This window comes from Apteryx rowi, unplaced genomic scaffold (assembly GCF_003343035.1).
Source record: "Apteryx rowi isolate R43461 unplaced genomic scaffold, aptRow1 scaffold_24, whole genome shotgun sequence".
In the NCBI taxonomy this organism is placed as follows: domain Eukaryota; kingdom Metazoa; phylum Chordata; class Aves; order Apterygiformes; family Apterygidae; genus Apteryx; species Apteryx rowi.
This window is the reverse complement of record NW_020448752.1, coordinates 431,612-457,051: the sequence shown is the minus strand read 5'-3', so window position 1 is coordinate 457,051 and position 25,440 is coordinate 431,612. Positions and strand designations below refer to the sequence as shown.

Here is a 25,440-nt window from a genome sequence, read left to right as displayed (position 1 = left end):
TGAGTGTGTATGTATATATTTAAAGTGTGTACACACACACACACACACACACACACGTTCCACCATAAATCCTGTAGTTAAATGTTTCCTTGACCCAGCATAGAATAAGGTGTTTGCCTCCAGCTGGTCCCAAAAGCAAAGGAAGTGTGTTCAAAAGCAATATTGCAATTAAGCATTTTCTTCCTGAATCCTGCACAAAACGTTTTGCCTCCGAAAACAGATTGCAAGGACTTTGTATTAGGGCATGCATGAGGTGTTGCAGGTGGGTGTAAAGTTATCTTGTTAGGATTGGTACTGCACAGACAGGGAGAAGGGGTTGATACCTGGTTTTAAGAACTTATTCTCCGATAGCAACACTTTGAAGGAAGGGGATAGGGAAGAAATGGCAGTACAGCTACAAATGCATTCATGTTTCTCTGTGTTCCTGGAAGTAATARGAAAAYTTCTGAGTCTTGACTTYAGTTGAATTCAGTTCTCTGTACAGRAGAGAGAGGGAATGGGGCCTTCTGAAAACYGAAAATATTTCGAGCAAGTGGCCCAAATGTCTGACCTAAACTTCAGCCTGTTCCTTTCTGTGCTTTTTGGCCAAGGCTGGGACTGAACTTTCCTTGGGGACGCGGATGGGAGGTTCCCATGCAATCCTGCCTCTGCCCTGCTCTTGCCCACCCCTTAATGTTCTTGTTGATCTAATTTCGAGCTGGGCTCTTGCCACTGTTTAATATAAACCAAATGCTGTAGCAAAGGCAGTGTATTCAGACTTCTTGTTGAAAAACTTGCATTGCTTTTGCCTGGCTATGAAGTTCTTGGAAATTCCTGTAGCCCTCCTGGATGGATGGTTATTGCAGTGCCCAGCCTACRGCAGTGATGGGAAGGTCTCACAGCCCTCCTTCCCCACTGCTGTCTTCTCATGGAGATGTATATAACCTCTTGCTACGCTGGATAGGGCTGCTTGGGTCTGTCCTTTTTCTCCCTTTCTTTTCAATGTCTATATAAAAAGATCTTGGAAACCCATGAAAWGGGGTAAGACTCAGCCCTGCAGTCAGGTACGAGTGGCCTTTAAACCAGGTGTTGTGCAAGAGTCTTTATGGCTGGCATCAGTCAATAATTCACTTTAGCGATCGGGGCTTTCATTATTGGATTGAAAACAACTTGGCAAATAGCAGGGTATTGCACCTCCTTAGTGCATTGCCCTTTCACGCRCGCTGCACGTGCCTGATCATCAGCACTTGGATCTCGTTGGTCTAGTCAACGTTGCACCTCGTGCTGTCATTCCTTGCAGCTAGATCTTCTCCTCCTGTCTGAAAGCAAAGTTGTTTTGTGCCTTCTATCAAATAGTACATCCTGGGCTTTATGGAGGATCCGTGGGCCTTTTTATTTGGAGAAATAAGCTTTTTTTCACATAAATTCATAAAGCATTAAACTTTACAGCAGCACACTTGCYGCTTGCACGTACAGTGCAAATAATCTCATCTTTCTAAGCATCTGCAAAGAATGCCGTGGCCGTAGGAGCAGCACAGTTATACTCTCAGGCAGACCCAGCCTGCAGAAGTTTTCCTGCTGGGGTCTGGCATAAAAGGAGCAGTTCTGGGGGAAGCTAACAAATCCAGCTCCAAGCWGAATACTAGGAAAAGCTTCAAGGTCTCTTGAGATGAGATCTGTGGCTAGTCCAACACAGCTGAACTAATAGGCCCACTTGCACAACACTAAGAGCCATGTGCCAAAATCTTAATATCCTGTGGCTCTTGGCTACCTCCAGCACCTGGCAGGACTTGTGGGTGTGGTACCAGGGACTCCTTAATGACCTTCTTGCTGGGTTGCACCTGGGAGTGCTCCTCAGGATGACCCTGGGACTCCACCTTCATGGCTTGCCTTGATTTCCCCAAGAGCAAAACCTCCTTCCCGGTAGCAGGAAGTCACTCCGYGGATGCGTTGAGTGGGACTGAAGAGCCACCCAGTGGTTGTGTCCCACAACCTCTCGCGACCAGCCCGTATCGTTCCGCAGGATACTGGTCTGGGCAGTGGTCAACAGCTGGCTAAATGTCTATTTGCTGGTCCGAGCAGCCTGTAGCTGCGGTGGTATCATCTCTCCTTGCGTATAGGTGGAAGATGTTATTAAGCAGTTCCTGACCTCTGGTTCGGCATAATTGCCAGTGCTGCCGCAGTCGAGATTGATTTTGAGAGCCACATCCTTTTTGCTGTTGTAATCTTATTTTGAAGATTACAGCAATTTACTTTCTGCTTAGTAATCTAATAGGCTGCTTCTGTAGTCAAGTCACTGATGGTGTTTGGCATTGGAGATGACTCTTGTTTGCTGTTGACTTTCTAAATCAACGCTAGGTACCGTATTTGGCTTTGGCAACCGTATTTGTGTTTTAGTATTTGAAAAGTGAGTCTCCTCAGTGGAAAAGACTGGCTGAAAACCTTGCAGACCTGTTGCTGCTGCTCAAACTGCAGAATATTTCTTGATGGGAGAGTGAAAAAGCTTACAACATGGACTTGTATGAAAACCGCCCGTGGGCAAGTCTGTACTCCTCTAATTCGTATTGTGGTACAACCTGCAGTAAGACTGTTTCTCAGTATCCTTTAAAACTTTATTTCTTTAATTTTGCTGGATGTTAGAAGACCTTAATATTATGGCAGTACGCTTGTATTAATTTTTGAACCTTTTGCAAATTAATCTGCATTAATCTGAAGTTTATTCCCCCAGGATGCAGATGCTGGCATCTGTATCCTCAGGGAACAACCACGCGCCTCTCTGCCTGTTTCGAGCCTCGCCAGCCTTCGTCTCGCTCCGTTGTAAGCACCCAAAGAAAAGCTTTTCCCCTTGGCGCTGATTTAATTGCCGCGATGGGCATAAGGTGTGCTTCGCGCAAAGTCGGGGCAGCTGTAAAACTGCCTCAAAACATTCCCTGCTCCACGTCGCCTTCAGTTGACTCTGGTTTGGCTCGGAGAAGGTGCTGCGGGAAGGCTGGGAGAACATCCAGGGTCCCGGACAGGCTGCGACCTGCCGCGGGACTGACCCGAGCAAATCCCCCCGGAGCCGCGTGCCCCCGGAGCGTCTTAGGTGTTGGCTTCGGTCCTGAGAAAGGCAGCATRACTGACAGCTGCCTTTTTGGGGGAAAGTGCAGAAGTACTGGGAGCAAAAAGGAGTTCTCAGGTCATCTTAGTTTCTCTATCRGGGGGGAGGAAAAAAAAGCCCTGGACTCTGATCTCAAGGGAAAAACTTGTTCTTTTTTYCCCCCCCCGCAAAGTATCCCCTCTCCACACCCACCTTTGTGCCTTCAGAATTTAATAAAGCGGGTGACTCAGTACTAAATATAAAGCCCGTTTCCGGCGTCATCTGCCGGTGGCTCATTTCCTGCGGCTGACATCAGCGGAGCCTCCGATTTCCTTACGAAACGGCGAGGCGGGAGATGCCCCTGGCGCAGCGGGCCGGGCGTCCCAGCCGGCGGCTTGCTTCGGCGGTGGCTTGCTTCCCCGCTCCAAGCTGCAGGCGACAGCTCGGTGAATTCCTCCGCTGAGCTCCCTTGGAGCGTGGGGTAAATCGGGCGAGTCCTCCGCTCTGTCTGGCACTGTCGTGCTCTAGTTTGCAAACATTTTTTTTTTTAAGGAAGACTAAGTTTCAGCCCCTAATGCATATGCAAGCTTTTTTTTTTTTTTCTTAATTAAATAAGCATGAACCTGACTAATGTCTTGCTTTCCTCCCGATGACAGGCTCTCTGAAAGAGCGGCTCGGAAAGCTTTTAAGGTGGAAATCTAGCAAGGACGGATCTTTTTTCTTTAAGACGGCTGATAAATTGAGGAGTTAAGGTCAAAACTGCTTGCTCCTCCGTTGTCAAATCCTTCTTTGGCTGTTTACGCTGATGGAATGTGCTTTGCAGTCGGTCAGCAACAYGGGATGAAGGCAAGAAGTGCAGAAAACCTCAATTTGTTTAAAAAAGCACAGAGGAGAGCGTGTCTATCCATCAATGCACAAYTCCTGTTAAAAACCTTATCTTTAAAGGAGAATGTGGATGGGATTGGAGGAGGGGAGAGTCTGGCAGATGGTAAATGCCRTAGCCAAGGATCTCAAGGTCCTGTATTGATCCTGGTCAAAAATGAGATCGTGATTGACCCCTCACCGTTGCTCTCTAAAGCCCTGGCTGGTAAAGCTGGGTGTTTTCTTTTGGGCAGAATAGACTATTTAGGTTACCTGGTGTCTGTTCCAACTAGTTATTCTTTTCTTTTGGCGGGGTGGGGAGGGGTGCTGTTGAAGGCTTGGTTGCACTGAACTGCCATTAAATAGTTAAAAAAAAAATGCAAGAGGCTTATGTACAGTGCTGCAGGGCAGATGATCTAAGCTAAAAGGTTTGCCTTAAAAATGCTGGCATTTGTACTTCTAGCTTCTTGTTCCTCATCWTCTTCTTCTCCACACAGCAGCAGTGACCCGCAGTGACTGCACGGGCCAGGTCCGGACCGGGGCGGGAGGTCGGACCGGCTTTGCTGCCGGAGCGGCGCGAGGGTGGCTGGGCTGGGACCTGGGTGCTGGGCGCCACCTCTGGGGCCATGGTCCTCCGTTGGCAGAGCGGTGCGGCAGGGATTGGGTTGGCTCCTGGATGTAGCCCAGCCCTCAGCGTGGGCTAGGGCTGGTGCGCCGTGCCAGGGACTTCTCCCTGTGGATTTCATCACTTATCTTGCACCGTGGCCAGTGTTAGCATGACATCTCTCGGCGCTGCTAACTAGGAGTAGGAAAGACTTCTTCTGCAGCGGGCAGGTAAGCTGGAGCCTGGAGTCCAGGAGGGGACAGTTGTCCTCTCCTGGATGGAGGGACTTGGTGCTAGGCTGGCAGAGCCATGGGGTCTCACCCGGAGGTAGATGAAGGCTGGGGCTTTTGGAGGGCTTTCAGTGATGCCTTCCTCCCTGTGCTGTCACAGAGGTGTCTGTTCTCCGGGGTGGTGAGAGAAGAGGGACGAGATGCCTCCTGGATTACCCTCTCTGCTCACCCTCAAGGTAGCTGTTACAGCTGCCGCGGTTCTCGTTGGGTAACTTCTGGAGGGCAGGTGAGTATCCGTGGCCTCCCAGCGAAACTTGGCAGCAGGAGCCCGAGAGGAGACGCCTCCTTGTGCAACGACGTGCTTGAGGGATCCTGTCCCCAGGCGTCAGTGCCTCCCCTCGCCCGAATCTTGTTTTGCGAGCAGCTGGGCGGCACAACACCACCCGCTGCTAACGCTACGGCGGAGGCTCGGTGCCACTGTCTTCCGCGGTCACGAGCCTTCGTTGCARTGTGCAATGATGTCTGTAGCTCTCCAGCTCCCTTTGGGACAGCCGCTCTTCCGCGACACGTGCAGTGTGCTGTCAGCCAACCGGCCTCTGGGGCAGGGTAGGAAGGTCTTCATCCTAAACCTATTTTCTTGTTGCAGTGACTTAATTGTGAAAGGGAGCGGAGATGTGCAGTTTCCCCATTGGAGACTTGGCTGTTTCAGGGCTGGGTTGATTCTGGTGTGTCTCAGTTGGGATCCTCTGACCTGGTTAGTGCACTCCAGTCCCGCTGGCAGGGACTAGGGAATAGCTGGCTCCTTATCTCTTACATATATATCCCTTACATCCCTATATTTATTCCATGCCTGCTTTTGCAGGTGCACAGGTAGCTTTGGCTTTATGCAGAAGACTAGATGCTTTTGCAGCATGGTGTTCGTGGAGTTGTCGCCTGGTCAGAGGAACTTCCTAGCGATAGTTGTCTTGTGCTTCCCTAAAAGGCTTTCTTGGAGAGGGAGGAAGAGGAAAATAAACCGGTATATCGAGGCGACTCTAAAACTCCTATTTTGGAAGCGGGCGGAGAGCCACGTTTGCCCAGGCGTGCTCTAGGAAGTGGGATGGGAGTGCCCGGGGAGCCGCGCATCCGCTGGCCGCCGCYGCGGCCCGGCTCGGCCGGTCACGGAGCATGATGCGCCCGCGAGCGGTGCTGGCACGGAGGAAATGCTATTTTAGGTTTGAGCGTAATTGCAAGTTGCACCAGCAATGCTGGGTTTGGAGATATTTGGAGAGCTAAGCGCTTCTAAAGCTGCAGAAGAGCTGGCTGTCGCTAATCCTCTTTTCCACGTGGGGAGAATGGGTGTTTCAGTGCTGCGCGGGCAGAACTTCTGCTTGCTCTCCTCGGCCGGGTGCTGCCGCGGGTCAGCGGTGGTAGAGATGCCCTTTGCCTTTCTAGCTGTGGGAATTGCTGTTAGCTGTGTAAGCTGCAATGCTTTTACCTGGGAAAAGAAAAGCGAACAAAGAGAGGTTCTGCAGACCCATGCGTTGGTGGCTTTTGGTTGTCCACCCCTGCTGCGGAGATCTTCCACCCGCAGACCTCCCGGGGCTGCTTTTCTTTCCCAGCAAGCAGAGGCAAGAGGAGGAGAGTTTTCTTCCCCCCCTAAAGCAGCTGTTGTCCCTGTAACAACTCTCACCTTGATATTCAGGTCTTGATAAAAGACGTTAGCTTGTGAGCTGGGCTTTTGCACGCCCTCCCCGAACCCAGTAGCCCTCCAAAGCCTTAGTGCTTCCTAAAATGCTGCTGCCAACTTAYGGCACGAGAGTTTATGCTGTGTGACGTGCTTACAAGTAAAGGCAAAACAGCAGAGGGACTAAGGACTTTCTTAAACGTGCTTCTTCCATCTTGCCGCGTTCGCCGCAAGAATCTAGCTACGGCCTGGACTCGATGGCTGTCTCGGATGGGAGCAGCCGGACGGGGACTTGTTACACCCAACGCGATGCCGAAACTGGCTGCTGCTGTGAGTCAGAGCCGTGCCCGGGCTGCCCTCYCGAACCCCTCCTGGCGCACAGGCGACCCGAGTTTTTTGGAGTGTGCATGTGCTTTTTAAGCCAACTTCATTTCTTTTAAGCTACAGCTGCAGTTCTGGGCATAAAAAACATGGTTTTGGTTTTTGTTATGTTTACCATCCCGAGGAAGCTGACAGGTTGTGGGTTTTGGTGTTTTTTCTCTTTTTTTTTTCTCTCTTTTTTTTTTTTTTTTAATACCTCTTTTAAAACTGAACAGCTGGAACTAGATTTCTAGATGATGCCCAAGAAATGAGACCAGGTGATGACTCACTTTCCTGGCTGAGGTAATTAAAAAAGGGGGCAATGACTCAGTTCGAGTATTTTTAATTTTTAGGATGGTCATGGGTTCTCCAAATTCTTCACTAATTCACATGTATTTATTAGTAGGTGATATCCTCTCCTTTTAGTTACAGGAGGGCTCAAATGTCATGGACTTAATGAGGATAAAAACTTCAGAAATATGTAGTTATTGTCTGGAAATCCCGCTTCGCCCTGTTTGTGATTTATTCTGTTCCTGTGTATTGGAATAGAGGGTATCAGGAAAAAACGATGCCACATGCTGTTTCTTACTTAGGTCTTTCTGGTTGGTAGCAGATGTCTGTCCAGGTTTCCTCTGGCACAGAAGGGGTTAAGTGGAGAGGTGGTAAAACGTATTGCTGTATGGACCAGCTCTGAAATTAATATTCACCGTCCCTTCAGACCACATGACTTTGGGTTTTTTAAGGAATTTTGGGACAAAATAGTAGGCATTGTCCTGTTTCACGGCAGGCTGAGCCCGGTTAGGACTTCCTTGGTGTGATCCTCTGGTGTCTTTAAAGACGTTCATAAAATAATTGCATCAAATAAAATAAAAGTTCCACGTTGCCGCTCGCCTGGACAAATTGAGAGCTCTCAATGCAAAAGGTGTTTAATTTCTAACAATAAAGGTAAAACAGGGTGTGTGTTTTTTTTTTTTTTAAAGGTGGTGGGGAATAGTTTGCTTTCCCCAAGGCTCTATGTGCCGCCGCCGCCGAGCGGTGCAGGGCAGCAGCCCTTCCCCGCGCGTCCGCCCCGCTCCCAGCGCGCGGGATGCTTCGAGTCGCCCGTCCCCGAGCCGAGCCGTCGCCGGCGGCTCCTTCGCGCTGCCGTCTGGCCGGCCGCCGGTCTCGGCGCGCTCCCGTAGTGGGAGGGAACGGCGCGGGTGGCGGAGCGCCGCACGGGGCGGGCGGCAGGAATGCTGGCTTTCCAGCTCGGCGCCCGCCGGGGCGGGAGAGACGCCGCTGCGCTCGCTGCGGGCCCGGAGTCGCCCTTCCCACGGGAGGAGGAAGGTAAGGAGGGATGGCCGGTGCCGGCGGCTCGCGCTGGCGCTCCGCTCGCCCGGCGCTGCTCTTGCTCTGCTTTCTGGCCGCCTGCGCAAACGCGAGCGAGCACCAGAGAGCTTCCCTGTAACTCGTCTTGCCTTTTTTTTTCTTTTTTCCCCCCCTTTATTTCTGCAAAATGCAATGCTTTAGTTGATAGAAAAGAAAAAAAATAGCTCTAGCCCAAACAAAACGGTTCAGCTTGGGCTTTAAGCCGGATTTCAGCTGTGCAGCTGGTTAAATGAGCCGGTRCTCGCAGACAGCGCGAGAGCGGGCGCTGTGAGCGGCTCCGCGTCGCGGGGTATTTTGTTTTCGGAAGAAGTCCCTGGGTGTGTCTTCCCAGAAATCCCAGTCTGGGGCACGTCTTTCCCAATCTCGGCGTGCAGCAATCTTTTAAATAGCAGAACCACCTAAGCTTGCGGGTTGGAAATGTGAAATACCGAAGTGTTTGTCGTGCAGGAAGCACCAGGAGCTCTGAATGCTTTTGGGAAATGGTTGCACGCCGCTGGCTTTTGTGGCTCTCTGGCTTTTCGGGGGGGGGGGGGTGTTGCTGGGAAAAGCTGTGCTCCGGCTGCTCGCTTGCTGTTCAGGTGGGAAATGGCACGAGTTTGTCTCCAAGCTGACAAGTTTATCCAGCCTGCCGCGTTTTACAGTGAAAGCTGGCTACGTTCGGTGCTACCAACCAGAACAGACCATCTCCAAGTGCTTTAGCAGCTGCTCTTGGCTAAAACACATTTATACGCCGAGGACTTCGGCATACAAAGTCCTAGGGTGACGTGCTGTATTGTTTATGCCGAACAGCTTAGGCTGATGGGTTTGAAGTTGTTTGCCCCTAAAACAAATCTCATGGAGCTTCTTCGTGCAGTGATGTTGTTTATACTGAACGTGTTGCCCTGGGCTGTTGTGCACTTGTTTTACCCTGCATTTATCCTGCAAAAGGTCTGGCTTTAAGGAGCGGTTTCCTCGGCTGGAAGGACTCCCTCGCCCCACCAAAATTCGGAGTAGGGACGAGGCCGTGTGCCGCTTGGCAGCGCGGAGGTGTAGTTAACCGCGACATCCGTCCTAGGGGCATCGGGCACTGGCTAAACCCAGGGAGGAGGAGGAGGAGGAGGTAAAGCAGGTCGTAGGCACCCAGCGAGCGGCGTTGGGTGCATCTGGGTGATCCTGCCCAGCCTCAAAATCTGCTGATCAGGGTGCATTTTGCAGAGGTYGATGCTTGTCTAAAACCCGAGAATYGCCGTGYAGAGCTTCCCTGATCCCCTTACGGGTGCGACTGGTGAGCTTGTTACYTTTGCTTCCTCTCTCCTCCCCGGAGTAAGGWAAATTATAGGGGAAAAGAGTGGGGRACACCCTGCTGGCAGGGTAAACCCCATTTCACTCYCCTGGCAACCTCCCGGAAGGGAAAGACAGCAGCTCACTGCTGCTCTTGCAGGCTTTTCCCCTTAATCTTGAAGACTGATGCTTCTGCTTTTGTTCAGGGTAGAAAGGGGCTTCACCATCTTCTCTAGAGAAAATAAGCGTTGAATTGACAGGGTTTCTTCTGCTTCCAAAAGCTGCCAGAACAACTATGCAGCAACACTGATTTACTGCTGTCCAGTGATACTTTCTTGCTCGGAATCAAGTTATTTTGATTTCTTTCCATTGTTTTTGAATACCTTCTAAGCAAGAACTCCAGCAGCAAAGAAAGGGCGGAAAAATATTTTTTTTCCTCCGTCTATCAGTAGCTCTTTCTAGCAAGAGATTTGTTAGATGAGTTCCTGGATTTGTTAGGTGAGTTCCTGTTTTTAAGAGACTTTTTAAACATCATTCCAATGTTTAAGGTATGGTTTATAGTTTTTAAGTGGTTCGTTTCTTATTTAAGAAAGCATTCATTGCCACGCTGCTCCCCCAGCGTTTATAATCAGCAGAAGAGGCAGCAGTCTCCAGGCTGCTGGAATTTCAGTCCCGGCCGTGCGATTTCGGGACGGCTCTGTTTGCTCTCAAGCTGATAAAACAGTCTGCAAAATCGTTTGACCGCAGCTATATCTTGTGGAAAGGCTGCGCGAAACCACCCGAGCCAAACGAGCTGCTGAAACTCCCTGTCGTCCGCCCTTCGTGGATCGGCAGCGGCACGCCGGCTGCCCGGCTTGTGGGAGCTTGTTTGCTGGGACTGAATAAGTCGTGACTGTAACGTGATTTCATTTAGGAATCGGGTTGACTTCCCTGCCCGGGCGGGTGGGGAGCTTAACAGAATGAGTAACGCTGCTTGCTTTATCACGGCATGTTGAATATCGGTGACTTTACTTGCTAAGCAAAGAGAACGGAGCCTGTAGCCGCTGCTGTTGAGCCAGCGCATGGGAGGGACTCCCGGAGCGGGCAGCTGTGGGGGCACGACGGTCCCGGCTCGGGGATGGGGCTGCGCGATGCTGGGAAGGGGAACGGCAAAAGTGGCCGCAGACGCGGAGATGCGAGTGGCCGCGGTGGCTTTTTGAGGGGGAGGAAAGTCCTTGGACTTGGGGAGCGGCATCCCGCGTGGTGCTCGGTGGGATGCATCCTGCACAGGGCTGGGGTTGAAGACAGGTTTGAACCGCGTGGCCTGGCCTTGACTCCTGCAAGGGCTTTTTCCAGCTGTGGCAGGCCAGAGTAGAGGCCGAGGTCCCCATCTCGCCCTCCTGAAGAGCTGGGCTTTTTTGGGGCTGAATGTTGGGAAATTGAGGGACACGTGTTTCAAGCATGTCTATGGAAACCCGCAGCTCCCGGCAAGCGGAGCCCAGTCCCTGCTGGGGGAAGGAGGTCTGCACTCATTCAGCCCTACGAGGCTCGCAGTGTCCCGCTCGCCCGGCTGGGAAGCAGTGAGCCTCTCCCCGGTCGCTCCGGGGTCCCATCACCAAACGAGGGATRCCTTGTGCTGGGTTTTGGGCATGGGCAGGGAGAGGTGGGTCCTTTCAAGTCACTTCTGGTTTAGGARTGGAGTAGGCAGAAGGTTAATCCTCTGCTTTATTCGGGGGCTAMAGGAGAATAAGGATTACTATGAGAATAAGAATTTCCTGAAAGGCTAGCTTGATTATTATTTTATTTTATTTATTTTTTTCTCCCTGTTCCAGAGCCAGGAATTTAAATGAAGCTTTATTTGGTGGACTACCCAAGAATAAGAGTTACTATGAGAATAAGAATTTCTTGAGAGGATAGCATGATTTCCCCCACCCCCTCCCCTGTGTCAGAGCTGGGAATTTAAATCAAGCCTTTTAAGTCTTGGTCCACTAGCTTGCATGAGATCACCCTTTTCTTTCCTCCTTTCTTGCACTTGGGTTTGAATTCTCTCTCTTWTGAATTTTATTAGCTTATGGAAGTTTCAGGCAGAATGGGTTTTTGGTTCTTCCTCTCCAAAGGGATATTCAAGGAATCACCTGTTTCACGTTGTGATAGTTCGTTCATGGGGAATATTGCCATTCTCCAGCCAACGACGGGAACAAACTATCGAAATTCAGGAGCAAGTTAAACCGATCTAGCAGGTTATGGTCTTAAATGTGCGCAAATCCCGGAGCGGCTGCTCTGCTGAAAACGGARATTTGCCGACGTGCTCCATTTAGGAGAAGGATTTGGCAAACAGGCTTTTGAGGACTGCTTTAGTGGTGTCTCTAGCAGTCTTTTACGTGGTTCGTGCTGTGCCCCGTCGGCTCCCGGCGCTTTGCAGATAACTGCGGCAGGATTTGCACAGCGGCTGTGCTGTAGCAGGAAGTTTGCGGCAGGACGCGAGCGTGCAAGAGCAGCTGGGGAGGTCTACGGGCAGCTGCTCTCCTCCTTGAAAACGAGCACTGCTGCTGCTTTGACTGTCTGACCCGCTTGGGTCCTGGTCCTCAGTGTCGGGAGTCCTTGGGGAAGAGCGTAGGTGCGTAGGAAGCATCCTGTGCTTCTCCCTCCTGTCCGAGGCCCAAGTCTGTTTTCAGGTTTCCATCAGTTCAGCCTCCCTGTAGAAAATGTGGGTTTGCGAGGCCCCAGCGTCGTGGTAGTAAGCCAGCATCCCTCTGCTTTTCTCCAAGGTTTCCCCCATGGTGTCCATCCAAGCAGCCTCTGATGCTCCATATCCTCCTTCTTCCTGTATCTACCTTGCACACAAATCCATGTACTTGAAGCCCCATGTACTATCACTTGACCAGCTTTCGCTCTTCTTAATGCTGTCCTGCAGGGCTTGGYGCTCCTGCGAGCTGGGCTTTTAATGAGGGGCCGGTTCCTATTCAATGCTGCGAGTTGGGATTTGTTGACCGATTTCAAGCTTTCCCGTGGGTGCAGGTTGCAGGTCGGTTTTGGGTGAAGGTGCTGAACGTGCCGACCGTGTGCTGGGTCTGGCTGCGTGGGGGAGTTTGAGGCACGTGAACTGGCTGCTGGGCCAGCAGTTGTCACAAAAGATTTAAAAGATGATCTGAGCTAGGGAATCTGGTGCCCTCCTGCAGGGAGAGATGCTTTGAGCGGCTTGCAAAAAGTGAAAGATCAGGTTGTCTGGGGCTGACCGTGGACTTTGGGGCAGCAGTTATAGGAACAGCCTATGAATAGTGGTTTGCACCAGCTGTTTCCATGCAGTTGGACTCTGCCTCAGTGTAGGGTCTACAGGTCCAYGCTAGGCATCTACCAAACGCTGCTCAGAAAAGCCTCTGGTGTCACTTCTGCCTGGATCCAGCTAGGAGAATTGCGGTTTTCGATCTGAACCTGCTGCAGGAAGGTGGATATCCCATGGAGACATGTCTCCAAATCCGGAGAGAGCTGCTGGCCAGCCAAGTGCAATGACTAACTCTGGGACACGTCCCTTCCCCTMATGAACTTGCCAGGCTTTTCCCCGGCAGTGGCAGTTAGCTGTGTAACAGCAGCAGCAAAAGCTCTCGGGCTGCTCCCGGGTGAGAACATGGAGCAGGGAGCACGTCTCTCCCAGCACAACCGCTTCAGGGATTTGCAGGAATACCAAGAAAACCTGGTGGTGGTAGTTTTGCCGGTTTAAAGGAGATGCTCGATCGGTTTGCGCTTAGTGGCCGTCAATCCCTGAACTTCCCCGTCTCCCCCCAAAGCGGCATCTAGTAATTATCCTGGGGGGGACTCGCTGTCGGACCAGATCCGCGCGCTGTAAGTCTGGCTGTCGAGCTGAAGCTGCTGGGTGCAAATCCCCGAAGGCTTTGCTTGGGCTGGACCAGAGAAGGAGCCAGCTGGGTGCGCCCAAGAGTGGGTGGTGCGCGTCTCCCGGCTGCAAATATTTCCAAGCACGGTGCTCCCCGAATTGGGAGGAGGAGGAGAATGGGCTGAGCCCTCAGATGCCTTGGGTGGATCCTATTTGAGGCGGATTGCAGGGATATTGCCCAAACGGGGCGTCGCTGCGGCACGTGCCCTAGGCGAGGGGGTCCCCGCGGGCACGCGCGGCGGGTGTGCGAGCTGCGGGGTGACCCGGCTCCTTGCTGCGCCGCTGGCTGATCCGAAAGGGAGGCGGCTCTTTGCTGGCTTAGCAAAGACCTGCAGATTTTTAAAGTGCTTCTAATTTCCTAATGCCGACGGACTTGCCCTCTCATGTCTGGAGCCCTTGTCATGAACAGACTATAAAACCACAAGTTCCCCTGAAAACAGAAACACGTACTGAGTGAGTCATGGTTTCTAGACTAGCCCTATTGTGTTGTTTTTTTAAATATATATATATATATATATATATATATAAAAAGATAGGGAAAGGTATATTAATACCTTTTTTTGTTGGCATTTTGACATGTCTCTGTTTGCCCGTTTAACAAGGTGCTGCTGTTAATCAGTGAGTTGTTGCGATATTAAACTGGGAGAGGTCAGAGAGTGATGGAGCTCGCTCGGAGCTCGCTCGGAGAGCAGCTTCTCCTGTTTGGACTGGGAGCGAATTCCAGCCGTGTTTCTGTTGGAAGTGCTCGACTCCCTGTCGGGAAATACTTGGTTGCYGTGCGTTTTTAAAATTGGATTAATCTGCCAGCTTTCAGGGTGATCTGCAGATGCCTGAATGCTATGTAGTTGGGGTTTGCTTTTGTTTTGGGGGTTTTGGGTTTTTTTTTTTTTAGTGGGTTTTTTTTTTTTTTGGTGTTTTTTGGTGTGTTTTTTCCCTCCTGTTTGAGCAGCGCTTCTGGCCCCACAACCTGGCGGCAGAGACCCCGGCCTTTCCTCCGGGGGGGTCTGGCTGAAATGAGCACCGGGAAACGGGCTGGTTTTAGTAAATAGCTTTAGTTCACTTGTTCCTAGACGCTTATAAAGCCCCTGAAAAAGCAGGCGCCGAGAGGGCTTTGCTCGCGCTTATCCCTCATCCCCAGCTGCTTTACAGCTGTTAAAATACAGGGATGGCACCAGCTTTATGTCACCTGCTGYTACTGCAGTTCTGTTGGGGAGCAAATAATCTCCCCCGATCTGGCGACTGCAGTGTGTTTGGAGGCCGTAAAACTTGTTCGCATAAAAATGGGATGCAGCCCCTATCTGGGAAGGCAGTCGATACTGGAAAACTGGATGCACGGCTCTTATCCGCAGCGAGAAGCGAAGCTTTTGCGGCACGGACCAGAATATGCTGTCCACCCGCCGCTGTCCCGCAAAGCCGCRTTGAAGTGTAAAGTGGCCTTTGCTTTCCTTCTTCGGGGCGCGGGAAGAAGGGGCAGCAAGCGCAGGACCTGCAGCGGGAACAGCTTCCTCGCACGTTGTGCCTGCGTGCATCGACCCGTCTGTCGCCAGGGTGCAAAACGGGTGCGGGACCACGTCGCTCCTCTCCGGGTCCTTCTTTCCCCTCTYGAAACCAGAGTTTGTCTCTGGCCGTCGCTGGCAGCTGGGCAGAGCTTTTGCTCCCGGTAGGAATAACCGTGATGCTGGAGCTGAGGTAGGTGTCCTGCGGGAGCGGGGTGGCCTGGGCAGCTGGCCGAGGGTGCTGGCGGCCGCTTCCCGATGCCGCAGGGGAACGCCAAGCTGGGGTTCGTTTTGGAGTCGCTGAGGTCTCTTCTCCACGCTGTGTCTCCCCGAGGGTGCTGAGTCTGTTTTATAGACTTGCTGACTGAGCTGACAAGCATAGGGGTTGGAATGTAATATTTTTAAGTGGAGATGCACACAAATGGCTGCAGGACATGTCCAGAGCGTGCCGTTTCCCTGAAAAAGTCAAACAGCAGCTTTCTTAAAAGCTCTCGGCTTATAGGGGTGTTGGCTGCTCGTTATGGTGTTAAAGATGTTAGAGGCAGATACCAGCAAATTAAATCTCAATGAAGTGGTTAGATAATTCTGTTCTTGGAAATCCCTTTTTAAGGGAAGTCCTAATGGTTTGAAAGTGAAACAGGAAGAGTGAGGATTAGGAAAAAAGAAGTATTTGTGAAGGAGGGTCGACTGAATTTTCTTGCCTAGTAGCAGCCTATAGAAGAACCATTTTCTGCTCGTTAGAGCCAGGTGATGTGTCCTTGTGCCAGGCGTCACACTTGTGCTGCGTGGGATCTTCTGAGTCTCCCTGCTTTGCTCCTCGCTGGAGGTCTCTTAGCTCTCCTGCCTGGCAGGTCCTGCAGCTTTTCTGCCGCTACACTGGCAATCACCAGCCAAAATCGCCTCTGCTCTCGATACCCAAGTGTTTCTGCCAGTGGTGAAATCAGCCTCCCGTAGCACGCACCAGGCTTGCTTACAGTTGACTTTCTTGCTAAGCAAACCCTCTGTTCCCTCAAAAAAAMCCACCCAGGTTTTGGTGGCACGAAGGGAGTGGGCAACCACGGGAGCACTGAGGAGGAAGGAGCTGGTTCAGCTGCAGAAGCAGGTCCCGGTCAGGCAGCCTGGGCATCCCGCAAGACAGGCAGTGTTGCACGCAGCATYCACACATCTTGCAGGGAGCTGCATGGGAGCATTTCCTTGCATTGACCAGCCTAGCTTGTAATTTGTGGCATAGTATGAAAATCCACTACAGCACTTTTYTGCTCTGTCAATCCATCGCGGCTTTGCTGCGATTCCTCCCCCTGCCCTATTCTTGCAATACAAGTCCGATGATGAAGTTGGTTGGTCTTGCTGTCAGTGGCTCTGACTGACTGCTCGGCATCTGGTCCTGTCCGCGGGCAGCGTTGCGGAGGCTCGGGAGGTGGGGTCTGCTCTGCTTTCCTCCAACTCTGCAGTGATGCAACTTCTTGTTGACTGTCTGTGCTGCTAGCTCCTGTCTGCGCTGCTTTCCCAGGGTGCCACGCCTGTCTATCCGTTCTCCTCTCAAACAGCTTCATGCTTTCCAGACCAAATAATGCATTAAAGAAAATTAGTATTTTCAGCTACAGGCAAACTTTTGTTCTTAAACTAACAAGCACTTGTGAAGGCAGCTCAGAGCTTTAGGCAAAGGAGGCTTTCTAATCCGAGTACGGACATTCAGGAGGATGAGCCTTGGTTGTCATTCAAAACAGCAAGCTGGGCTGTTTGGGTCCTGCCTTCTGATGGTCTATGAACTTGAATTCACCGGTCCGTAAAGCTGAATTCATCCTTCATCCTCTTGCTTACAAAGGAACAGGCAAGCCATAGGCAGAGGAGGAAACCTTTAATTTCTCAGCTTATAGCAGCTGTAGCTAATGAAATGAAAGCTGGAAGATCTTGGGATGCAAATTTCATTTGAGGTTGAATTGAGCCTGCCCAGATCCCCGTTTGCAAAGACCCTGAGCTACAGGCTGGTTACGCCACCSTGTGTACTAGATGCTGGCTACATCAAGGCTGCAGAGGGCTGAGCCCCAGTCCTTTGAAAGCCACAATTCTGTCACCGCTGAATTTAGTTATTGGTGTCTACAACCTTGTTCATGGAAAGCCACTGCACAGGGGACATCCCATCTGCGTGTCCCACGGATCACCGATTTCTGTAGTTCGTGCTGACCAAAGTGCTGGCAGGCTCCTCGTGCTCTTGTGAGTGGTCTGGGGAAGAGGACGTAGGCAGGTCCCTGGGCCTTTGCCCATCCTTGTGGTGGTGGTGCCTCAGGGTGGCACCCACCTGGTGAAGTGACCCACCATGAAGCTCACACCTCATGAAGCAAGCCCCTCGTCCTCTCTGTTTCTTAAATGCCCCTGAAGCCGTGCTGATCTGATCGAAGTGGGGTTTCTGCGTGCTCCTGGTTTAAGCGAGYGGTCCTCACTTGCTCACGGTGCTCCTGCCGTGTCTTGCTCGGGAGGGTGGACAGTGTATATAGCCTGTTGTTTGCGTGTCTTCCTGAGAGGCTGATTCTGGGAAATAGGTGGCTGTTTATTCAAGCAGTTTGCTAGTACAAAAACAAACTGCTTTTCTYTTTTTGCAAACAATATCGTGTATACCACTTCATGCGGAAAGGCCTTCTGCGGGTACTGGTGAGCATCCTCACCTTTTGTTTGGGGCAGCTGTGCTCCTCTCTAGGGGACGGGCATGCAGGCAGAGCTTTCAGCATCTATTGCATTAATACTTTAGATTTCTATTTTCTTCAAAGCTGGGGAAAATGTGAGTGTGGTGTAGTTTTTTTTTGTTTGTTTTTTATTTTTATTTTTTGACTYAGAACATACTTGTAGCAGGTACCTTAATGCGTGCAGAACAGCACAGCCTGTAAAATAAACACACAGAGCTAAATATTAACAAGGCTAATGGGATTTCTGACTTGGGAAACGCACTCCTTACCGTCTGCCGAGTTTCACATCTGTTTTCTTAGTGGAAAGATAAACGTGGCTTCAAGAAGTACAGTGACATTGGTGCTGACTGTTGCTATATTGCTGCTGAAAATCGCATGTGTTTGAATGCAACTGGGTTTCACACAATGTCCTTTTTTTCCCTCTTTAGGTACTCCCTAARTTCATGAGATGGCCAACACCACCCAAATCTCCAAGGATGAGCTGGAGGAGCTCAAGGAGGCCTTTGCCAAAGTTGGTAAGTTGCCTGCAGTCCCGGCCAGCAGCAGGGAGGATACCTTGCCTTGGTGGTGCTGTGTTTGAAATGGGTGTCTCCTACCCTTGCRAGCAGCAGTGCCAGCAGGGTATGGGCAGTCTCCTGCTGGCCTCATCTTCCTCTCCCTGCCCAGGGGCCCCTCAGCAGCCTCGGCGCTGCTGGCTTGTCCCGTGTAGCCACAAGTAGAAGGAGGACATGGGCAGTGGGGCTGGTGGCTGTGCCTTGCTGCTCGGGAGTGGGCTTTGCTYGCTCCTCATGGGGAGGGTGGAAGAAATATCCCCACGGGTGTTGTATTACTGTAGCCCAGGGAGCATTTCAGGGCTTGCACAGTTCTCAGGTCTGATGGTGGCTTGAAAATAGAAAGGCTCATTACACTCCGGCTTGGCAGCAGCCCAAGGGCGCTGGCAGACTGGCAAAGAGCCCTCTCCCATGTAATCATGTGGCTTTTTCGCCACCTGTCAGAGGCTCTGCCATCTCAGCAGGGCCCGGGACATGATGGCTCCTGCAGGATAAATATTCCTACTTGGAAGCTTTCCCTGAGCGTGCATCCGCTTCATCTCYGCTGGTTTTGGCAGTTTGGCCTAGCCTGGCAGATGGCGGACGGAGGTGCTCCGTTTCTGGTTTGTGCAGGTGCATTTGAGGCCCCGAGTTTGACAAGCAAAGCCTAATTAGCGGCTGCGTACCTGGCAGTTAAGGAGCGACTTGTGGTGGCAATAGAAATGCTTTGTGGCTGCTTGCATGTGCATTGCCCTCTGGTGGCTCCGTTTCTGTGCCAGCTGGTTCTCACCTCCGTAACAGCCAGCCTGGCTCCAAGGTTGCACATCCGCAGCAGCCCGGGCTGTGCCCCGTTGCCTCCGGCTCTGCCTTCCTGCTTGCTCCCCGTGCTGGCGTTTGCAGCCTCCCCATGGTAGGCTGGTTCAGGAAGCTTAAATGGGCAGAAAACTGACATCATGGATAAAATAATTTTCTGCTGGTTTAGTTTCCTGATATGGTCTGTTGGAGGAGCATAAAAATGCAAGGGAGGAGGTGGGACGGGAGGGAGTGATTGCTGCTGCACTGGTTGAGGTCAGTGCAGCAGCRAGGGAACCGCACCCAATGACTGGCACGGACCACAAATAAGTTGCATGAGTGATAGGATTGGCATGGATTAGTTTCCCTTATTGGACATTGCAATCGCTTAAGAATTGGCATTTGGCCACYGCGGAAGGCTGACCCCAGTTTCCTGCTCTTTGGGATATTCTTTATGCAGACTCCACTAATATTTCCAAGTGGGACATAAATCTTGAAACCTGAGCTAGTATCTGCAGTCTCTGTTTCGTGGACATGGTACGGTTTCTGCTAAAGCATGTTACAAATGTGAATCGGTAGTTGCCCCACATCTTTATTAACTGAACTGCCCTCTAGGTAGGGTAGGGTGTCTCTTAAGCTCCAGCTTGCTGTGAATTCATGATCTCCAGAGAGAAAAATGAATTTCAAAGGTAACTGATTCTCGTGAAGCAGTGCTGCACATCAGTACTTGAAGCAGATTGCTTTGTAGGCAGCTCCCTGTTCTGCCTCGCTCTGCCCGCGGCTTTTCCAGCAGGTGGAAGTCAGATGAAGCCCAGGGAGACAAGGGACAATCTTAGTTCTTGCTTCTTGGTGTGGTTCTGAATACACGCAATAATAAGACTAGAATGTAGGCAGCCTATTCTGCCTCTGAATGACTTTAAAATGATTAACTTGGAAGGACTGTAGTGGCTTTTTGTCATTAGTGTGTGGGGAAATTATCACGATTAGGTTGGCTAGCTGCCTTTGCACTGGCAACAGACTGAGCAATCCAAGTCAAATAGTGACCGTCCTGGGAGACCAGCTCGTTCTGTTCAGGAGGTGGTCCCTGTTCAGTTATAAAAATATAAAAGAAATGTCAAAACTTTGGTTGTCTTGAGACACGTGATGAGCCTTGCACATACCCACCGGTGTGGTGGGATCTGCTAGTCCTTCTTACCTTCCTTCCGACTGTTTTGTGTGCTTTAGGCACGGTGCGGCCCACAAGCATTGCTGTGGGAGGACCCATGCTTGTCAAGAGCATCTTTAATGCTCTCATTCATTTTCCCCTTGCCTAAAGGAGAGCTGTCTTTGCCCAGGGATATATAACTGGTCGCTAATTGGGTGTCTAACCTTCACTGGGGACTTCTGGTGGCTCATCTAGCAAGTTGTTGCTCCAGATAGGAGCACTCTTGGTCCAACATCTGGGGTGAGCATTGCATGGATGGGACTTTGCAGGTGTATGTTGGACCAGCTCTTGTGTATGCTGCTGGACTGGTGGACCTAACTAGAGGCATCCCTCCAGCACTTGAGGGCTGTCAGGTGTGTTATCTTGTGCTCTGTCACCTCTTGCTGTCCATGTCTCTTGTAGGTCCCCATGCAACTGGTGTGTGGCTTTTCTGACAGCCAGCAAAAGGCAAGAGAGTCCCGTAGATTAGCTACTGCTTGTTAGAAGCTGTTCACAGGTGGGAAAACCATGGTTTAAGGTTAGTGCTAAAGTCAGCTATAGCTCAGACAAGCAACTCCCAGTATCCTTCAAACAGGTACTGCTGTTGGAAGTGATCCATGTGGTAAACAGTCGTAGGAAAAAAAGCATTCCAACATCTGAAAAAAGTAATTAAGCAGGGAACAATAACCGTCGAGGCTTTGAATGACCTACATGTTAGCGGGGAAAGAGCAGGTTGCTCCAAAACTCAGCTAGTCTGTGAATTTGGTCTGCAGAACTGGTGTGTGTGTGCTGTATGTCTCTGTACGTGCTTGGACAAGCAGTGGCACTTTACAGAGGAGGTAGGCAGAACAAAATCTGCAAACTTGCTCTGCTTATTTGTTTTCCTTCTCCCCGATTGTAATAGCAGAGATAAACATCTCTGAAAACACTCAGTACCTAAAATCAGCCYAGTTGAACACTTTGTTCGCTGCTGCAAGGTGGTAAAACAATGCTCTAAAATGTTAGCTTAAGGCARATAGGGATCTGTGATCCTGCTAGTGTGTCCCGCTGAGAGCATATATCCTTAAAAGGAAATGTGTGGGTTACTTTCCCCTCTTGCATCCTGTTATTTAAGCTATTTTAAGTGCTTGTCTGGAGGAAGCTGAGCCAGAGCTGAGGCAGCTTTTGGGTTTTGTTTATTGTGGCTTTGCTGTGCCACCTGCATATGGGCAGAAGATGGTGCCATATATCACTGCAGTGACCTTTTTGCAGGTTTAGTGTGCTGGCGTGCATGCATCTTTCAGGAGACGTAGGAAACTTTAGATGTGCTGTAGTTTCCTTTCCATCGGGCAGATTATAATGAGTCCAGGCTGTAGCTTGTCTGTTAAAACAATTTTGCCTTCTTCCATTAGTAATTCTGGGTCTTATGCCTAAGGATTTCTTTTGGGATAGCCTCTGTTTTGACAGCCTCTTCAACTGCTGAATACCACTTCAGGGTTAGTTATTGAGGGGGATTTTAGACCGTCTTCTGGCTCAAGCCTGACCTTGGTGCAGGACATCCATCAAGGCTACCATATGGTGGACCTACAGGGATGCTGAAATCGATTATAAAACTTGCTGGTGTTGCAAAGGTGACAATTTTTTTTTCCTCCCAATGCTGCTACCTTGGATATTTGACTGCGATGCTGGAGGAAACGGAGACAGACGCCAGGAAAACAGCTACCCTTTAGGATAGGGGTTAGGTCTATCTGTCGCTCTTCCAGGGCTATCACATGAAGGCCTCTGGACCACGCACAGTCAATCACTAGCTAAGGTTACTATGCTGTGTCTGCTACCAAGCCAAAAACACGGGGCAGCCTATCCATCAGGCTTGAACGCTTAAATCTGCCCTCCTGCTCCTACGCTGTTAAAACTTAAAATGAGGGTGTCTGCAAAACACCATGTTACTGCAAAACCGGTAACGTGGTGTGGGGTCTTGCAGCGGAGCCAGCAGACCTGTCTGGCTCATAAATCCCGCTCCCAAAGTGGCCGTCACGTGGCTACCCTTTTAAGCTGCGAAGTAAATCAGTGGTAGCGTTTTCTCAGGATGCTGCAAAAGAGCAAGTCTTACAGCTGGGAGTTTGGGCTGCAGTTAAGAGTTGGCAGCGGTACAACAGAAGTAGTGCTAGGATAAGATATTTAAATAACTTGCTCCAGCAGTCCTTTCACTTCTTATCACGCGCAGCTTCACAGCACTGCTTCCTATCTTGCTATCAGCATAAAGCTTTGCCGAAAGTCAGTTCGACTTAAGTCCTGAGATTCAAAGATTTTGAGTGAGTTAAGGTGCAATCTTCAGCCATAAGTGTCCTTCAAACTCGATTATGGGCCAACTGTCCGAGTCCAGGAGAGGTGCTGTGGGCAGCCGGGGTCAAGCCGAGGCTCTTCAGGCTGCACAGCCGCTAAATTTTTTTCCCCGTGAGCAGCGGGAAAGGTTTTCTGAGTGAGGCCTGGCCTGAAGACTGGAAAGATGCTACGTTGTAGGGTGGGATGAACCCTCAGAACGGGCAGATATTTGCCCAGACTGCAGCAAAATCCTGATCTCTGACCCRCAAGCCAGGCTTGTGTTTAGGCAGAGATTAGCTCTGCTCAGCTGTTGGATACAACATATATTTTGAAGCCTTAGCATGTCCTTCTGCCTCCTTTGCAGGAATGCCTACTAACATTTGGGTAGAAGTTGAACTTAATTTTTTTTTTTTAAGTGGTGGATTCACTGGGTCAAGTGGTGAACAGGCGTTTCTGGATTTACCCGCTGTATTTGGCAGCGTGGCAAAAGATTGTGGTTGGGTCAGCTGAGCAGAGGCTAAAGCGATGGGTGGTGGCTTTGGGCATACTGAAGGGGAAACTAAAGTTGTATTTCAGGTCCATGGGCCTTGTAGATGAGCAAATCCCTTCTTTGTCTTGATATATATAATTTTTTTTCTTTCTTTCTTTCTTCTCTCCCCTCTGGCTGTAAGACAGGGAAAAGATGCATATTATGGAACTAGGTTTTGTACTAAAAAAACTGTAATGGAAGAAGCTGTGATTTATCTACAGGGGAAATAGTTTGCTGATGACATCTCAGACTGGTCTGTTTAATAAAGCTTGCTTTGTAAGCTTGTATTTTTCTGGAATAAAATTCTAAAACTGAAGGCCAGACAGCAGCCTGTTGCTATCATTAATCGTTGGCCCAAACCACTTTTTCATCAGTATTACTGTAAACACTGCCATTTCATAAAGAAATTTAATGTAGTTAGTAATCCCCTGGGCACGGTGCTCTTCACTAGTATGAGCCCCAAGACAAGGGTGCTGGAGGGGAGCGCAGGTTTATTCTGCATTGCCTTGGATGCTGGCCACTAACTGTTTCCATTTCGCTTTCTTGCGAACTTATGAAAGCAATTTTAAAATCCCATACGGATCTGGAAAATAAAGYGGCTTGGAGTGGTGGCGAGAACAAGCCGTTTGCCAGAACGTTGTTGTGAAATAAAACTTGAAAACCACTGCTGACACCTCGTTAAAAAGAAGTTGACTTTCCAGACTTGCGAGCGAACCCGGCTTCTGCTCTGTCCTGATAGTTCTCTTTATTCCTCCGAGCGACCCCGGTGGCGGCGGCGGTGCGGGGTCCCTTCTGAACCAGGCCAAACGCGGCYGGGCGGCCGGCCGTCCTCGCCGGCTGCAGCGAGCTGTGGGCTCTGACGGTGTCTGGGGAATAGAAGATGATGCCTGAGCAGAATGTAATTTTACAGCCTTAGGGAGAAGCTGCTGCTGTATAAATCGGGAAACGTGTCCTCCCCGCGTAGGGCAGGGGCAGGGTGCTTGCCGAGCGGAGCTGCCCGCGTTGCAGCAGGACCACGTGGGCTGGTTTTGCAGCCCGGCTGCGCTGGCGGAGAGGACTGGGTGCACAGCCGCCGCTCCGGCGAGCTCTGGGGGACGGGACGGAGGTGGCACGGCCGCTTAAATGCAGAGACTGCTTTCRTTTAGGAGCCTTAAAGGACTTGGCTGATGTTTTCAGTGCAGACGCCGCATCGACTTTGCCCAGCCTGTGGTCAAATGACTGTCGTAGGCAGAGGAGGTGGAGACTTGGCATCTCCCATCAAGTTCAATTCCCATCAGCAGCCGTAATCCCAGCTGGGCATCTCCCCTCATCCGGGGTGGGCAGGAGATGGCTGCTCGGGCACCGAATTAAATCCCCTGGGCTGTCTGTGCCACTAGAGCAGGACGTGCCTGTAGGCAATAAAGTCTTGCTAGGCACACAGTGCTGCTGGGTCTCAGTGGKTAACTGTCAAAGCAAATGTCGTTGCAGAGCGTTTTGGGGCAGTATTAAAATATCTGGCAGCAATTTTGTCGGTAGTAAACGGCTAACATCATGATTGACGTGATTTAAAAAATGTAAATGCAGAGCTGAGTTGGTGTTTTTCATTCAGAATGCRAAAAGCGCTGTTTCATTACTTCCTATATTTAACCTGCAAAGCCAGCTGTGGTGCAGTTAGATGTAAAAAGTAATGTATGTATGAAGAAGTATAAATGCAGAAAGAGTTRTAAAATAATGAAGATAAAACACAGATGCTGTTTCTTGCAAAGTTTTTGCACCAGGCTTGGTTGCGTGCACCAAGAGCCGTCCTGCTCGGCTCCACTTCGAAGCTGCTGTTGCAGCAAGCCGGGGAGATCTCATGGCTTTTGCTGATCCCTCTCCAAGGAAGCATTACTGCGTATTTAGTTCATGCCCTTGGCATTTGATTCCTGGCTTATTCTGCATGGTATCCATTGGGTAGTGTGCTTTGGTGGACTTGTCTCCAGCGTGGGTGTCCCACTCTAGACCTTCGAGCGCGTCCCTGTTCTGCCCAGATCTTGCTCGCAGTGAGGAGCGATGGTCCATGTGACGTGGCTCCGAGACGGGCAGTGCGTGTTGCTCCATAAAGCCTGTTTGAGCATGAGGGACCATGTTTCCACCTCGCTGTCTGGGGTTCGTTCTTCCAGGTGATGGGACCATTGCTAAAGGCCCTTCTCCTGTTCCTTCTCCTCCTCAGACCTCAACAGCAATGGGTTCATCTGCGACTACGAGTTGCACGAGCTCTTCAAGGAAGCCAACCTGCCTCTCCCTGGGTACAAAGTGAGAGAGATCATCCAGAAGCTCATGATCGACAGTGACAAGAATAAAGATGGGAAGATTAGCTTTGAAGAGTTTGTCTATGTAAGTGGTATTTCTGAATTTCCAGTGGTCTGGTTGTGCTGTACCTCCTGGCTGGCAGGTAGAAGGCCCCGGTTGGGGCGGGGGGGAAGGAGGGGTCGGTTTTAGGCCCAGCTAAGAAAAGGGGTTGAACCTGGCTCCTCGGCCACTCACCCTCATCCTAATTGATTGCTTTTGAGGATTTGCTGTGTAAAAATCAGCTCTTTGACAGACCTCTGCATGTAACCAACCTTTTGCCCTGTCATTGCCAGCCCTTAGGTCTGGGCAGAGGGGACTTTTTTTTTTTTTTTTTTTTTTT

General features: G+C 50.6%; 1 protein-coding gene across 2 annotated transcripts in view; it reads left to right on the top strand.

Moving 5' to 3' along the window:
• PLS3 (plastin 3) overlaps positions 1–25,440 on the top strand; it is a 44,718-nt gene that overhangs the window by 5,708 nt on the left and 13,570 nt on the right. Inside the window, exons 1-3 of one of the 2 annotated variants that reach the window (XM_026066334.1) lie at positions 8,024–8,105; positions 17,884–17,970; positions 24,982–25,145. In XM_026066334.1, the coding sequence (XP_025922119.1) occupies positions 17,904–17,970; positions 24,982–25,145 (231 nt within the window). In that variant the 5' untranslated portion in view covers positions 8,024–8,105; positions 17,884–17,903. Of the gene's footprint in view, positions 1–8,023; positions 8,106–17,883; positions 17,971–24,981; positions 25,146–25,440 lie in introns of those variants that run through there. The other variant, XM_026066333.1, reaches the window with a different exon arrangement.